The sequence below is a fragment of the Crocodylus siamensis genome, chromosome 3, assembly GCF_052110815.1.
Source record: "Crocodylus siamensis isolate JL-2025a chromosome 3, ASM5211081v1, whole genome shotgun sequence".
Lineage (NCBI taxonomy): Eukaryota > Metazoa > Chordata > Crocodylia > Crocodylidae > Crocodylus > Crocodylus siamensis.
The window spans coordinates 169116905-169131349 of NC_143397.1; the positions used below are offsets into that span (position 1 = coordinate 169116905).

General features: G+C 41.4%; 1 protein-coding gene across 6 annotated transcripts in view; it reads right to left on the reverse strand.

Annotated features, from left to right (window-relative positions):
- The window catches only part of ARHGAP28 (Rho GTPase activating protein 28), a 106837-nt gene that overhangs the window by 34774 nt on the left and 57618 nt on the right, over positions 1-14445 (reverse strand). For all 6 annotated transcript variants that reach the window (XM_090039721.1, XM_090039720.1, XM_090039724.1 and 3 more), the window contains one exon: positions 5885-6087. In XM_090039721.1, coding sequence (XP_089895847.1) covers positions 5885-6087 — 203 coding nt within the window. The remainder of the gene's footprint in view (positions 1-5884; positions 6088-14445) is intronic.

Consider the following 14445-nt stretch of genomic DNA (forward strand, 5'->3'; position numbering starts at 1 on the left):
GGAACAGCCTTTGGGTGGTATCTGTGCACATAAGATGCTTAGGAAAAGAATGCAAGTAGTGCCTCATCATCCTGGGCTATCAAAATCACCAAACCCTAATTCTCTTTAAAGAAAATAAATAAATCCCACCTGTCCTGTTCAAATGTTGACATTTGACAGAGGACGGCAAATGATCTGATTGGATTCTAATAATACTATATCTGCTGTGGCAACTTCTATATCATATGTATTAGGGATAGGCAAATTTCAGGGCCTCGTCACATGGGACATTAATACTCTAATGTTTAACACATACTAAAAGTTAGAACATGTTCTGAGCAGTCACACAGTACACAGTGCTGTTTACTATGATTTCAAACATGCACAGCTTGCTGATTGGTGGTCTTAGCCCTGGTACAACACTGAAGTCTTGAACAGGCTCGGGTGCAGTGCAGGGGCTGGGACTGACAATCAGTAGGTTCTTGCTGCCAGCCCCAGGACCTTGCAGAGCTACAGGCATTCAGCTTTCAGTCTGAGCCTGGAGAAATTTGACAAGTGGAAGATCCAGGAACCGTCCTCCTGACAAGTGTGGATTTCCTCAGCCCACCCGGAGGCCTGGTAGAGCAGAAGGGTCCCTGGCTGATGTCATGGCTGGGTAAGGATTGCAAATTGCTCATATTATCTCCATGGAGCAGTCCAACAATAGCTGAACACGTTACTTAATATGATCTGGAGCTACTCCTTGAAAAAAAGTTGTAACTTTATTATGATATAAGTGAAATTAGCATGTGTTTTACTGCTTGAACAGGAGGTCACTTGTGTTTTAAGGCTAAGTATAATGTGCAACATGGCCCTCAGAGTCAAATGAGTGTCAGAAACAATGTACCATACTGAATCAGTCCTGAGGTACTTTCAGGCCACTATCCTCTTCCTGATGGTGACTGGTGAAAGCGGCTTAAGAGGAAGAAATGAAAATCCCATAGCCTCAGGCTTCAAACAGATGCTGGATTTTCCCCAGGAGAGACTATTTTTCTTCTAGGACAAAGTACACTCATTTAGAAATCCCCATCTGTGATCTCAGGACAAAGACTGAAAATGTTCATAGGATAGGAACTGCTAACAGGTTGTCTTGGGCCATCGCGAAGCGCATCTGAACAGTTGTCCTGGGATTGCATCATTGAATCAATGGCTGAAATGTAGCAATGCATTCAGTGGCTCACCAAGCCCTGGCTGGAAGGGCAGTGTGTGTACGTGCCAATCGCAGCATTTTTCTGTTCTGGGGCAAACATAGGTACAACTGATCCTGGGACAAAGGCAATATCTGTTCCTAGTCACAGAGTAAGATAACCCCCTACATTAGATACTATCTTGAACTCTATAGAGTTTGGCTAACATCCTACAATGTAGGTCTCCACCCTGTATTTATGCTACCATTAATTATGTTTCTGTAGATATTCTTCATATGTGTGTCCAATACTTTTATGAATTCCACTTCTTGGCCTCAACAAAATCCTATGGCAGTGAATTCCATGGTATGACTATGCACGTTTCCTTTTTCAAGTTTTCAGTTTGCTATTTCTTAATTCCCTGAATGTCCCTTGAGTGGTGAGATAGGGAGAACAGAAGTTCCCAATGTATCTTGTCTGAACCATTGATTACCTGATATATTTATATCATTCCCTTTTTATTTATCTCCCTTCTAAAGCAAACAGTTTTTGTATTTTTTAGTCTTTTTGTTTGTCTGTTTAGGATTTTTCAGGCCCCAATCATTTTAATTCCCTGCCCCTGAACCCTCTCTCAAGTTTAGCAATATCCTTTTAGAGATGGGAGACCTTAAGGTCATATCTTTGATTTATGTAAAGGTAACAAACAAACACATCAAACAGGAAATGAACTAATCTGCAAGCAGCTCTTTAAAGGACTTGATCAACGAGCTTATTGTTCTTAAGGCATTGTATTCTTAATAGCACACTTGTATTAGCTTTACTACAGTGGTTCACAACCTTTTTGTATTCAAGGCACCCCTCTGCAACTCTTCTGAATGTGGTGGCACTCTGATTGAGAACCACTGCCTGAGTTGTATTGCCTCAGTTAACCTCAGTGGTTTTCAGCTGGGGTGATGCTGCCACTGCAATGGGCCAGGTGAAACTGCCTCATGTGCCTTATGTAGAGCCAGGTCAGCTCCTGCTTTCAGCCCCTGGTCCTGATTAGTAGTGGAGGGAAGTGAAGGTGGAGAGGGAATAGGGGCTGCAAGGAGTCAACTGCATGCCACCACTGCTGTCCGTGGCTGAGCCCAGCATACCACACAGCTGCTTCCCACAGCCCCTGACAGGAGTGGAGCAGTGGCTCAGGCCCCCACATCAGCTGGGAACAGCAGCAGCAGTGTCATAATCCTACTCCTTGCCTGCTTTTCCTGTGTCTTCCAGCAACCCGGGGGCTCTGGTCAGGCCGTACGTCCATTCCTCCAAAGTCTGAGGTGTGGTGTGCTGCACCCTGCTTTAGTAAATATTGGATCTGACTATGGGTGCTCCTGCCTGTATTGGGGTTATCTTATAACCTTAACGCAGGCAGCAGAGGCTGTTCTTGCCAAAGCTGTTCCTACTCTGACCCTGTACACTCCTCCCAGAAACAGTGGTACACAGGAGAGTTTTACCTGGCAGGGGTTCTACCTGCCACAGTGCTGCTGCTGTTGCCAGGTCTTGTGTGCACACCGCTGCTGCTTTCTGAGCTTGCTTCCCCTTATGTGCATGGGCAGTTTCACCCAGGATCTGTGCTGCAGCATATTAGAGAGGGTCTTGAGGCACTCCAGTTGGGAACCACTGCTATTTTTGACTCCAAGATCCTGACTGATTAGCAAGTACCAATTTACTGTATTCTGCAATCAAGTAAAAATCTGAGATAAGAAATTTATGTAAATGCCCTCCTTGATCTTCCTGATCAGTTAGCTTTCCTGTCCACAACCTTGTACAAAGATGTCTAATTTAAGCCTTTTGCTTTGTGTTTATGGCAGTGTGAGCAACTTTTCTGTATCCAGTGAAACAACTTGCTTTCACCACAGATATTTGTAAGGCCAAAGGATTGTTCTTTTCCTCCTCAGTCTCAACTCTGAACTAATGATCCTCATGCTGTTCTCACTCTCCTTTCCAACAACCTTTAATTTCATCTGAATACATTGCTGCTCCATCCACACCCCCCTCCCCCCAACCCAAGTTACAATTTCATAATTAAGTTTATTTTGGCTTTGGGCCCAAAATATTCTTTCCAAGAAAATTTTTGTAAACCAAACTTGGCTTTCACAGTGCTCATGAAACATTGTAAAATGGGGTATGAACGTGGAGAGAAAATTCTGCCTTTGTGTAACCAAATAATTCTGGACAGTTTTCTTCATATGTCCAACTCTTGTTCTGACACCTACAAAGAATAGGTTAAGTAGTAATGAAAAAATTAAAGGATGACAGAATAGGACTAAAATGTTGTAGAAGGAGTTACAGTAGAAATAGTGCCAAATAACTTTATATACGTTGTGGTTGTATGGGTTTCAGTAAGGCATACTTATTTTACTAGAAACAATTTTCATACTTTAGAAGCATCTGGAATCTACTGAGACAAGTGTCTAGATCCTATGACTGGTTTTGCAAATACCACAGGAAGACAGACAGCTACTTTGGAGTATTCCCATATTAACGAATTGAGGGAAGAGATGTGCCTTCTTAGCAATTTCGCAAAGTTATTCAAGCCACCTCAACTTTTTCTAAATACTTGAGGTGCTGAGTAGTAACACCAATTAGCTGAAGGAGGGACACCTTTGCTTAGCTCAGTTTCAGCCCTAAAAGGAACCTGGAGCAGTTACATGAGCTCCCCAAACTTTTGTTTTCCAATTTCGTGACACACACATACCTCAAACCTATTTTTAATGGCCTGACATTGCTCATAGCTTTGAAAAACACCGTTCTAATTCCCACATCAGCCAATGAGTATAAATACTTCATTACCTCCCTCTTCATTATGCTGTTGCTCATCAGCGCTCTGTGAGATCACTGAAGTAATCAGCCCTTCCCCCATTCCTTTTATATCAATCAATATGATTTTATGAACTTTCCTGCCCTTGGTCATTACTATCAATCAGATCTTCCTGCAAACACATGCTCATGTGAGAAGTATTAGCATGTTTCTGATTATATCATCTATGCTGGACCCTATCTCCCATTTCCTTCCTTTAAGAAAGGTCTATCTTTCTTTCTCCTCAGACATGTATCAAAAGATTTTTGAATATTTATTCTTATTCTTTCATAGGATTTTCTTTCCACATCCATTTTCTTGTATTTTGATCATTAGTAGGCAGTGTTAACATTATCCAAAATTGAACCATGATTATAACTTAACATTCCACAGATGCTTAGTCCCATTTTTTAAATGGTCAATAATTAGAATGAACATGTCCTGATACTAGAATGAACATGTCCTGATACATTTTTGAAACAACATTATGCAGGATGAAAAGGTAAATGCAGTATAGAAAATGTATTGCGTCATATCTCTTGGCTTCATTTTAAATTCAGAACAGAATGAACAGAAAAAAAATCAAAGAGTCAGGAAAGTAATTAAATGAAGGACAACATGGGCATCTATACACTTGCTCTGGGGTGGAGTAGGAGCTCTTTAATTAGAGCAGCTCTCAGAGTTGCCCACAGCATCACCTGTATTCATCATCTTGTGCTTCAAAATGGCAGCGGGCACACTTTACCTAAAGCTTGTTTGACCAGTGTTAGGTAAAATATCCCCGCTGCCATTTTGAAACATGGGGATGGTGAAGACACATGATGCAGAGGCTGCTGATGCACGCTAATTAGCATGCTGCAGCACACTGGCAGCAGCCTCGATTAATCAAGTCTGCTCCAACACATGCTGATTAAAACATGTCAGAGCAGAGGTCTGTGACATGTATAGATGTCCCATGAGATAGCAGAACAATTTATATAGTTCTGAAAGTCTGCCAACAGCAGTATGCTGTGGCATTTCTGAGAATGAGGGTAATTGGGAACAGCTCAAATACTGCCCAGACTCCACAGTGTTAACTCAAAATATAATTACATTGCATTGAATGTGGTAGTAAGTCAGATACATCCTACCTCCTACTAAACAACGTTTGGAATGAACCGCATACTAATCAATATGTATCCTAGATCAGTCCATAGGTGAAGTTACACATTACACATAGACCACACTAAGGGCACTTAAAACATGAGTATCTCTATGTTAAAGCCCGTTAACTTGAGCTAAGTGTCCTCCAAGTGTCTCAAAGTTAGGCCATGTCAGGCAAGGTTTAACTCTGACCCAAGTCATGTTAGGGTAACTTCAGTTTGCTCCACAGATTTAAAATGAGTAATCTGCAGTCATCCAGCATCCCAGCATTCGCTCCTAGTCCCCACCGCCTGCCCCAAGCAGTGACAGAATCCTTGCTCACCAGCTCTCTAGTGGCAAGTAAGGGCTGTGCAAGAAAAAAAGTGTATTAACCCTTAATATGTGATTGCTTGCAGCACAGTCTAACTTTAACACGGCTTAACAGCCCACATATTTAGTAAGGTCTAAGTATAAAGTGTAATTTCACCCTAAGATTGCTCTTAGATTGTAATACAGCTGCGGAATAGCAAACAAACATGGAATATCAAAATTTTTCCTTGTCCAGTTTCAATTTCCAAGTACAGTAAGAAAAAGAAGAGGCTAAATGTTATTTTTAGGTGGCATAATAAAGTAATAAGATCTTCAGCACAGTTCATATTAACATCTCATCTGTATGTTAATCAGGTGCATGCTGAGAGTTGGGAGGAGGGAAAAATCAAGGCATTATTATACTTGTTTAGTCCAAGTAAAATACATAAAGGAGAGCCTGTATTTGTATGCTCACCATCAGCAGGTTTGACTTCTAACAATGTTTGTTCTTCTTGTCCATTTTCACTGCTCTCTTTGATACTTTCCACTTCACACCAGAAATCCTCCATTGAAGTGCTATCCATGGAGGCCTGTGAATTGGAACGGCTGAACACAGGTGGATGTAAAGACTCATTGGAAAGCATCCTGTTAATTCTTTGACATCGTGGGAGGGATTTTCTGCAAGGAGATAATTATGAAAAACATAAACTCTGTACCTCTCATTTTTTCATCAAGTTCTAACTTCTAACACTAAATTTAGGCTCACGATAAATGAGAGGGGCAGAGAACAAAATTGTGGAAGTAGAGAATGGAATGCTGAATTTCCTTTTCTGATGATCAGTTTCAATCACTGTAATAGTGTTACACATTTTTGGCCTAGTATTGTTTTTTTGAAATTGTGACATGCGGACCATTAAGCAAAACCAATCCAACAAACAGTGGGTCAGGCATTAGGGTGAAACTCAATAGACCCAGCTTCTGTTCCCAGCTGAGGTACTGATTTACTTTATGACCCTGAGTAAATTAACTTCACTCTGCATGCCCAGAAACCCCTTCCCGCCCGACTCTTTGGCATCAAACTCTTTCTGGTAAAATATGCAGATTTAAGAACACAAAAACATTGCATGCATTTATCTCAGTTTCACTTATTTGTGTCGGAAAAATCAGGAGAAAATCAAGGAAAAAGAGAAAAAATTGCAAGTTGAACTATTTCCATCAATAACTTTTCTGTTTGAAATTTCCTTAATTTTACTTAACAATAGAAAACATCTACAAAATTTGATTCTAAACTGAAACATTTCATTTTGGATTGAACAAAATGTTTTGCTGCACCTGAAATAATTGCAATTTTAAAATTTGATTTTGAAAACTGTTCTTTTGGGATTGCTCAAAATATTTTTTGGAGCCTTTTTTTCAGAATTGTCAGCAAACTAAAAAAAGAAATAATCAGTGTATCATATATCTCTATATATCATATATACATTTATAGTATAAATTCTTCCAAGTGGAGACTATCTTGTACTATATATTAGTACAGTGTCTTTCATAATGAGTTTGATCACAACTGGTGACAGTAGATGGGGCTGTGATAGAGACTATGCACAATTATGATGATTATGTTAATGCATCAGAAGAGTGGATGCTAGTGGCAGCAAAAAGTGTCCCAGGAACCATCAAAAAAATGTTTAAGGTTGTTTCATAGGAGCACCCAATCTTCACTTACATGAGGACAGTCTGTCTTATTTTTCACATTGTGGCATTGGCTTGGTAAGACCCACCTATTTAAAACCACGCATCTCTTCTTTTTTCCATAAAGATATATTTTCCCTTTTGGTTTTCCACTCCTGTAGCTGTTTTCATATATGATTTATAAACAAAATAATGTAATAATACAGAATTAACTTATTTTTAATCACCTTACATTTTTACTCTCTTGTTGTGACTTCAAGGTGAAGTGCTGACTACTCCTCTGAGAAGGCTGGTGCACTCCCTCATCGTTTGGGTGGTCCTAAGCTGATTAGTTCTGCAGCCCATAGCTGAACTCAAGGTTAGGGAGCAGCAGTGGAAACAATGGAAAAAGAAATTCCAGTGGTGGACTTTATCAGTGCTTGTAAGAAGCAAATCAGAGCTGCAGCCCCATGGTGCTCTTAGCTTTAGAAATGTACAGGACGGACAATGTGCTTGCCAAATGTGCCCGGATGCCCCTCACCAGATGATAAGAATGGAATTTAAGCTTTCAAATGAATGACAATCTTTCTAAAAAGCAGAAAATTCTTTCTTCCACTCTAGAGATAAATGCTATTTTGGATGAGAAAATGTGTATTTACTGTTTTTGCATATTTTCTCATGAACTTCATGTAGTTGTCTGCTTTAAGCATACACTGCGGCTGTTATTGTTTTAATTTGGGCAAGCCACAATCTACAAAATATAAAGAGGAATTCATGATATAAAAAGTGGTTAAAGCCATTTGAGTGATTTCTACGTAGTTTGCTTGTTGGAAAATCAACAGCATTCCACTTGCCTTAGGTTTATAGTCTCAGAAGACTGAGTCACCAGTGAAATCATCACGTGGAACTTAAAAGTTCCTTTATTTCCAATTCACCTTTCATTACCCCATGTATCAGCAAGAAAAAAATACAAATGCCAGGGCTTTTAAATACCATGGGATAATAGTTTGGCAGATGCCTGTAATAAAGACTTAGTTGTTAAAGTTAACCATACCAAAATCAGTCAGAGTACACTAGCTCTTTAATTGTACAAGAGATAGCAGTGCTGGCCAGCTGGATAAAGCTTATAATCTCATGTTCTAAAAAGGTAATACAGAAGTTAAATGAGACAATAGGTACTTTCCCATAGTGATTAAAAACCTTATTGGGCCCTTTGTGTTAGGTACTATGCAAGCAGACAGAAGGATAATCCCTGCTCTAGTATAAACTTCTCTATGCTCTATATCAGCTATTTTCAACCTGGGAGTAACTCCTCCCACCCCTCCCAAAGAGTCAGGGAGAGAGGTGTGAAGGGATTGTAACACCTTTGCTCTTTTCAGAGTATTAAATGGGAAATGTGTCCCATGTGAACAAAGGATGGGTCCCAGTATGGAAAAGGTTAAGAACCAATCTTATCTGTTATATCTGTTCAGATCAAAAGAGGGATGCTTATCTCCATTTTTCATGAGGCATGGGCAGATGAAGGAACTCTTGCTGCATCACATAAGAACTCGCTAGCCAAACCAGCAGCTGAATCCAGATCTTATGAATCCCAGTCTGAGCACCTTAGTTGAATGCCAGTGCTTTCTTTTTCAAGGCAAATTAAGGCCTTGCAGTATCTTTATCATAAAACCTTAAAGACGATAAGCACAGGTACATTATGTATGAAACAGGTCAAAATGCCCACGACAGCAATCGTTTCGTTCTTGCAATCAATTCTTTATAGAAGAGGCAGCAGAGAATGCTCCCCGGTAATGTAACAGCCTGGGAGCGCGCTCTCTTTTAATCGTGAGGGAATTCAAATATTTCCTGCCTTCTCAGTGCGTGAAATACTGACCATGACCCTTATGCTCCTCAAGCATCACACCCCTCTGCGTCCTGGACTTTGACTCCCTCAGCACTTCAGCTAAATCAAACCATATTAGGAAGAAAGAGGTTTGGTGGTTTCTTCAGCAGCTACCATGTTATTTTGTAATAATACCCTGCAAGAAACGGAATGCAAACAGCTAACGTAGCACGGCAACAACTGCTGTGACAACTGACTTTCAAATGCATTTAAGGTTGCTGGCTAATTAGCATGCATGTAGAACAATATTAAAAAGCACAGAACATATTCTGCAAATCATATGAATGTAGCTTGCCTGGCAGTTGCATATCTGAAGATTGTTTTATCCCCACTCAGATGATATAAAGCTAGGTAAAATTCACATCTTAAGAAAAGTTGGGGAGAGACACGTGCTCTTGATTGGTAAACAGCTAGAGTTTGCCACCAGGTGGTCTGGTACACACTGCCCCCAATTATTCTAACATTGCTATGAAAAGTTCTTGTATTTAGGTAGACCTTTGCCTCTTAGACCAACATATCCACTTGAAGCATTTATACCTCTAAGTGGTACTGGCACTAGCCTGCATTTCCTTCTAGCCAAGATGCTCAAACCAGTTTCAGTAAAAAAATCCCAAGGGAAGCAAGCCACTTGTATATACTTCCTCATTTTTTATTCATTCTTGAAAGACACTGATGAAGCACTGACTCAGACTGAGTGCCATTTCCAGAGTAACAATTCAGCCAAGGCTAAGCTACCTGAGCACAAAGGTCAACAGCAAATCTTAACCTCCAGCTGCTCAGAAGGTTAGTCAGCCGGTCCTCTTGCTAGGAATTGAGCAACTTACACATTCTTAGATGTTTCTGACTGTGAAGATAATCCTATTTCTCCTCCAAAAAAGAAGGAAAAGAAGAAATGATAAAAGAGTAGGAATCAGAACATAAAGTCTACGCTCCCTCTGTTTTAGTTACTCTCTTTTCCTGTCCTATGGTGGGCATGAGATGATTAGACAGCAAGATTGATAAAAATCAGGACGGGAGTGTCATGTTCTGACCTCCTGGATAAAAGCAAAGCCAGCTTAGAAAATGTCAGGAAAGAGAAATGAGGCTTAAAGCTTTAAGCAAAAACTTCAGTTACTCAACTGAAATAGTTAAAATAGTTTTCAGGAGTTGAATTTATTAAGTTTCTAAAAGGAAAGAAAAATAAGAAAGGATAAAGAACTTGCACAGTGCCGTACTCTTACTGGTGACTGATTACAGAAGAGGTTAATAACTTGTAGCAGAAAGAAATATGATATAACTAAAAAACCCCCCATTTCATTGAAAACACCTTTTCAAGGAAGCAGAATATTTCCATGAGATATGAGCGGGCTGATCAAATAATGTGTTATTCTAGTCTTATGCTGGTAAAACTCCATTGTACCTTTTAATAATGCACTGGGAATCTTGCCCTATACCCATATATTATATATTTTCTCTGTGTAAAGAAGCCAACATTCAGTGTATAACTTGAGAGCACTCACTGATTTTGGTATAGTCTTTTCAATCCAATAACTGGTTTTTATCCTATCTCCCAGGCAAAGATAAATCAAAGCAGACAAAGAGCTAGTTTGGTGACACCTAATGATTGTGCACAGATTAAGTAATGATAGCTCAGTGTCTGTGTTTTCAATTTAATGAAGTGAAGGGTGGTGATGAATCTATAAAAAAGGAGAGGAATGACACCACCTTGTACTTAAAGACTGCATTTTATCCTTGTTTAGAGCAAGAGGAGAAAGAACATCATTTTCTGTGGATTATAATAGTTTATTTCATTCGGGTATGGAATCTGCTGCACCATAATTAGTTTGCATAAATATTTACATATTTGGTAGATAAAATATAAAGACTTTCTCAATTACTGCTACGTTAGGATCTATTACAGAGGCTGGCAACGGTTTTGGGCAGAGTGGCAAAAGCACCTGCAACCTTGACTTGTAAGATGTTGGCGTGCCGGGGTATACAGTGGGGAAGCTGTGAGGGGCCCGACCTTTGTTGTGGTAGCGCAGCGCTGGCCCCTTCCCCACCGTCTGCCCTGAGGTGAATGTGCCAAGCAAAATGCCTTTGTGTGCCATGCTCTGGCACCCATGCCAGTGTTTGCCTACCCCTGATCTATTACTCCTTTGCCATATTCGCTGTTGCAGAATCTGAGGGGATAGACACACAGCTAGACCCCTATGTAATTTATGTTGGTTTTGCATACTCATGAAAATTTCTCTGGTGTCAGGAGTTATCCCACAGTAGCTTACAAAGAAGGCTATTGGTGTGCCATACCACTAGATGGCAGGGGAATTTATTTTCTATTAGCAAATGTTTAATCCCAGGAAAGATATATGCAGAAGACACCTAAGCCAGTATAATTTATACTAGTAGAGGTTTACCTCTAATTCTCCATTTGTCTAAATTACCTTGATTTATGTATTTCTATTATCTTTTTGCTCCTTTTTTCTATACCTTGGTAATATGGTACTCTAACATAAATATTTTATCTGCCTATACCCTGAGTAATTAGGTTATGCAATGAATATTAGCAGCATTAAGTGAAACAAAGTGGTGTAGTGCTCTGTTGCTCACAAACAGGAAAGAATTGGTGGGGAATGTAGTAGTGGATGGCAACTTGGGCAGGAGCAACAATGAGATGATCAAGTTCAGGATCCTGAGGAAAGGAAGGAAAGAGAACAGCAGAGTAAGGACCCTGGACTTCAGAAAAGCAGACTTTGACTCCCTCAGGAAACTGCTAGACAGGATCCCCTGGGAGGCCAGTCTGAGGGAGATAGGAATCCAGAAGAGCTGGCAGTACTTTAAAGACATTTATTGAGAGCACAGGAATAAACCACCCTGATGTGCAGGAAGACTAGCAAATATGGCGAAACATCAGCTAGGCTTAGTGGGGAACTCTTCAGTAAGCTAAATCACAAAAATGAAGCTTATAAGAAGTGGAAACACGGACAAACAAGTGCAGCTGTGGCCTCACCAGTCTCACTACTGGCCACGATCTTTGAAAAATGGTGATTGGGAGAGGTCCTGGATGATTTGGAAAAGAGCAAATATAGTGCCCATCTTTAAGGAAAGGAAGAAGAAAGATCCAGGGAACTACAGCTTCACCTCAGCCACTGAAAAAATCATGGAGCAGGTCTTCAAGGAATCTGTTTCTAAGCATGTGGAGGAGAAGAAGGTGATTAGGAACAGTCAGAATGGATTCACCAAGGGCAAGTCATGGCTGACCAATCTGATTGCTTTCTCTGATGAGATTACTGACTCTGCCAATGTGGGGAGGCTGGTGGATGTGCTGTACCTTGGCTTTAGTAAGGTTTCTAACACGGTTTCCCACAACATGCTCGCAGACAAGCTAAGGCAGTATGGGTTGGATGAATGGACTGTAAGAAAACTGGCTGGATCATAGGGCTCAGAGGGTAATAGTCAATAGCTGGATGTCTAGTTGGCAGCCAGTATAAAGTGGAGAGCCCCCAGGCTCAGTCCTGGGGCCAGTTTTGTTCAATATCTTTATCAAAGACCTAGAAGATGTTCTAGAGTGCACTCTCATCAAGTTTGCAGATGACAGCAAGCTGGAGGGAGTAGTAGATACACTGGAGGAAAGATTCATAGATTCATAGATTATGGAGTCGTAAGGGACCCAATGGATCATCGTGTCTGACTCCCTGCCCCTGACAGGAAATAGGACCAAGGTCAGACGACCCCAGCCAGGTGACTGTCAAGCCTCCTTTTGAAGACCTCCAAGTCAGGTGACAGCACCACCTCTCTTGGAAGCCCTTTCCAGACTCTGGCCACTCTTACTGTAAAAAATTTCTTCCTAATGTCTAACCTAAATCTACTCTCCACTAGTTTTCACCCATTATTCCTAGTTACTCCCTGAGGTGCTCTGGAAAACAGCGCATCCCCAATTCTCTGCTGTCCTCCCCTGATAAATTTATAGGTGGTCACAAGTTCACCCCTCAGCCATCTTTTGTATAGGCTGAAGAGATCCAGATCTCTCAACCTCTCCTCGTAGGGTCTTTTATGGAGACCACTAATCATGCAGATGGCCCTCCTCTGAACCCTTTCCAGATCCTCCATGTCCATCTTGAAGTGTGGCACCCAGAACTGGACGCAGTAGTCCAACTATGGCCTGACTAGTGCTGCATAGAGGGGGAGCATCACCTCCCTTGATTTGTTGGTCATGCATCTGCTAATACACGACAAGGTGCAATTGGCTTTGTTGATGGCCTCGTTGCACTGCCAGCTCATGTTCATCTTGGAGTCAACTGTGACTCCAAGATCTCTCTCAGCCTCTGAGCTGCTGAGGAGGTCATCCCCCAACCTGTAGGTGTGCTGGGGATTCCTCCTTCCTAGGTGGAGTACCTTACATTTATCTTTGCTGAACTGCATCCTATTACGTTCTGCCCATTGATCCAACCTGTCCAGGTCAGCCTGTAACTGCTCCCTGCCCACTGGTGTATTAACTTTGTCCCATAATTTCGTATCATCTGTGAACTTGGAGTGGGTGCCCAGCAGCCCCTTATCCAAATCACTGATGAAGATATTAAATAATACCAGACCAAGGACCAAACCCTGTGGGACCCCACTGCCCTCCTCCTTCCAGGTTGAAATTGACCCGTTAACCACCACTCTCTGGGTGTGGTCCCTAAGCCAGTTAGCCACCTGACTCTGTAGGCGTCCACTCCACAGGATAGGGTTAGGATGCAGAGACTCCTCGACAAATTGGAGTGTTGGACCAAAAGAAATCTCATGAGGTGCAATAAGGACAAGTGCAGAGTCCCACACTTAGGATGAAACAATCCCATGCACTGGTACAGGCTGGGAACTGACTGGCTAGACAGCAGCTCTGCAGAAAAGGACCTGGGGTTTACAATAGACAATAAGCTGAATATGAGCCAACAGTGTGCCCTTGTTACAAAGACTGGTGAGGCCACATCTGCAGTCCTGTTTCCAGTTTTGGGCCCCCCACTACCAAAAGGATGTGGGCAAATTGGGGAGAGTCCAGTGGAGGGCAACAAAAATGGTTAGGGCACTGGAGCACTTGACATATGAGAAGAGGTTGAAGGAACTGGGCTTTTTTAGTTTGCAGAAGAGAAGACTGAAGGAGGATTTAATAGCAGCCTTCAACTACCTGAAGGGGTTTTCCAAAGAGGATGGTACTAGATTATTCTCAGTGGTGGCAGATGATAGAACAAGGAGCAACCATCTCAAGTTGCAGCAAAGGAAGTTTAGGATAGATATTAATAAAAACTTTATCACTAGGAGGGTAGTAATGCCTCTGGAACAGGTTACTCACAGAAGATGTAGAATCTCCATCCTTGGAGGTTTTTAAGACCCAGCTAGACAAAGCTTTGGCTGGGATGATCTAGTTGGGGCTGGTCCTGCCTTGATCAGGGGCTTAGACTAGATGACCTCATGAGGTCCCTCCCAACCCTAATTTTTCTGTGATTCTGGCTCTTGATCTCTCCAGT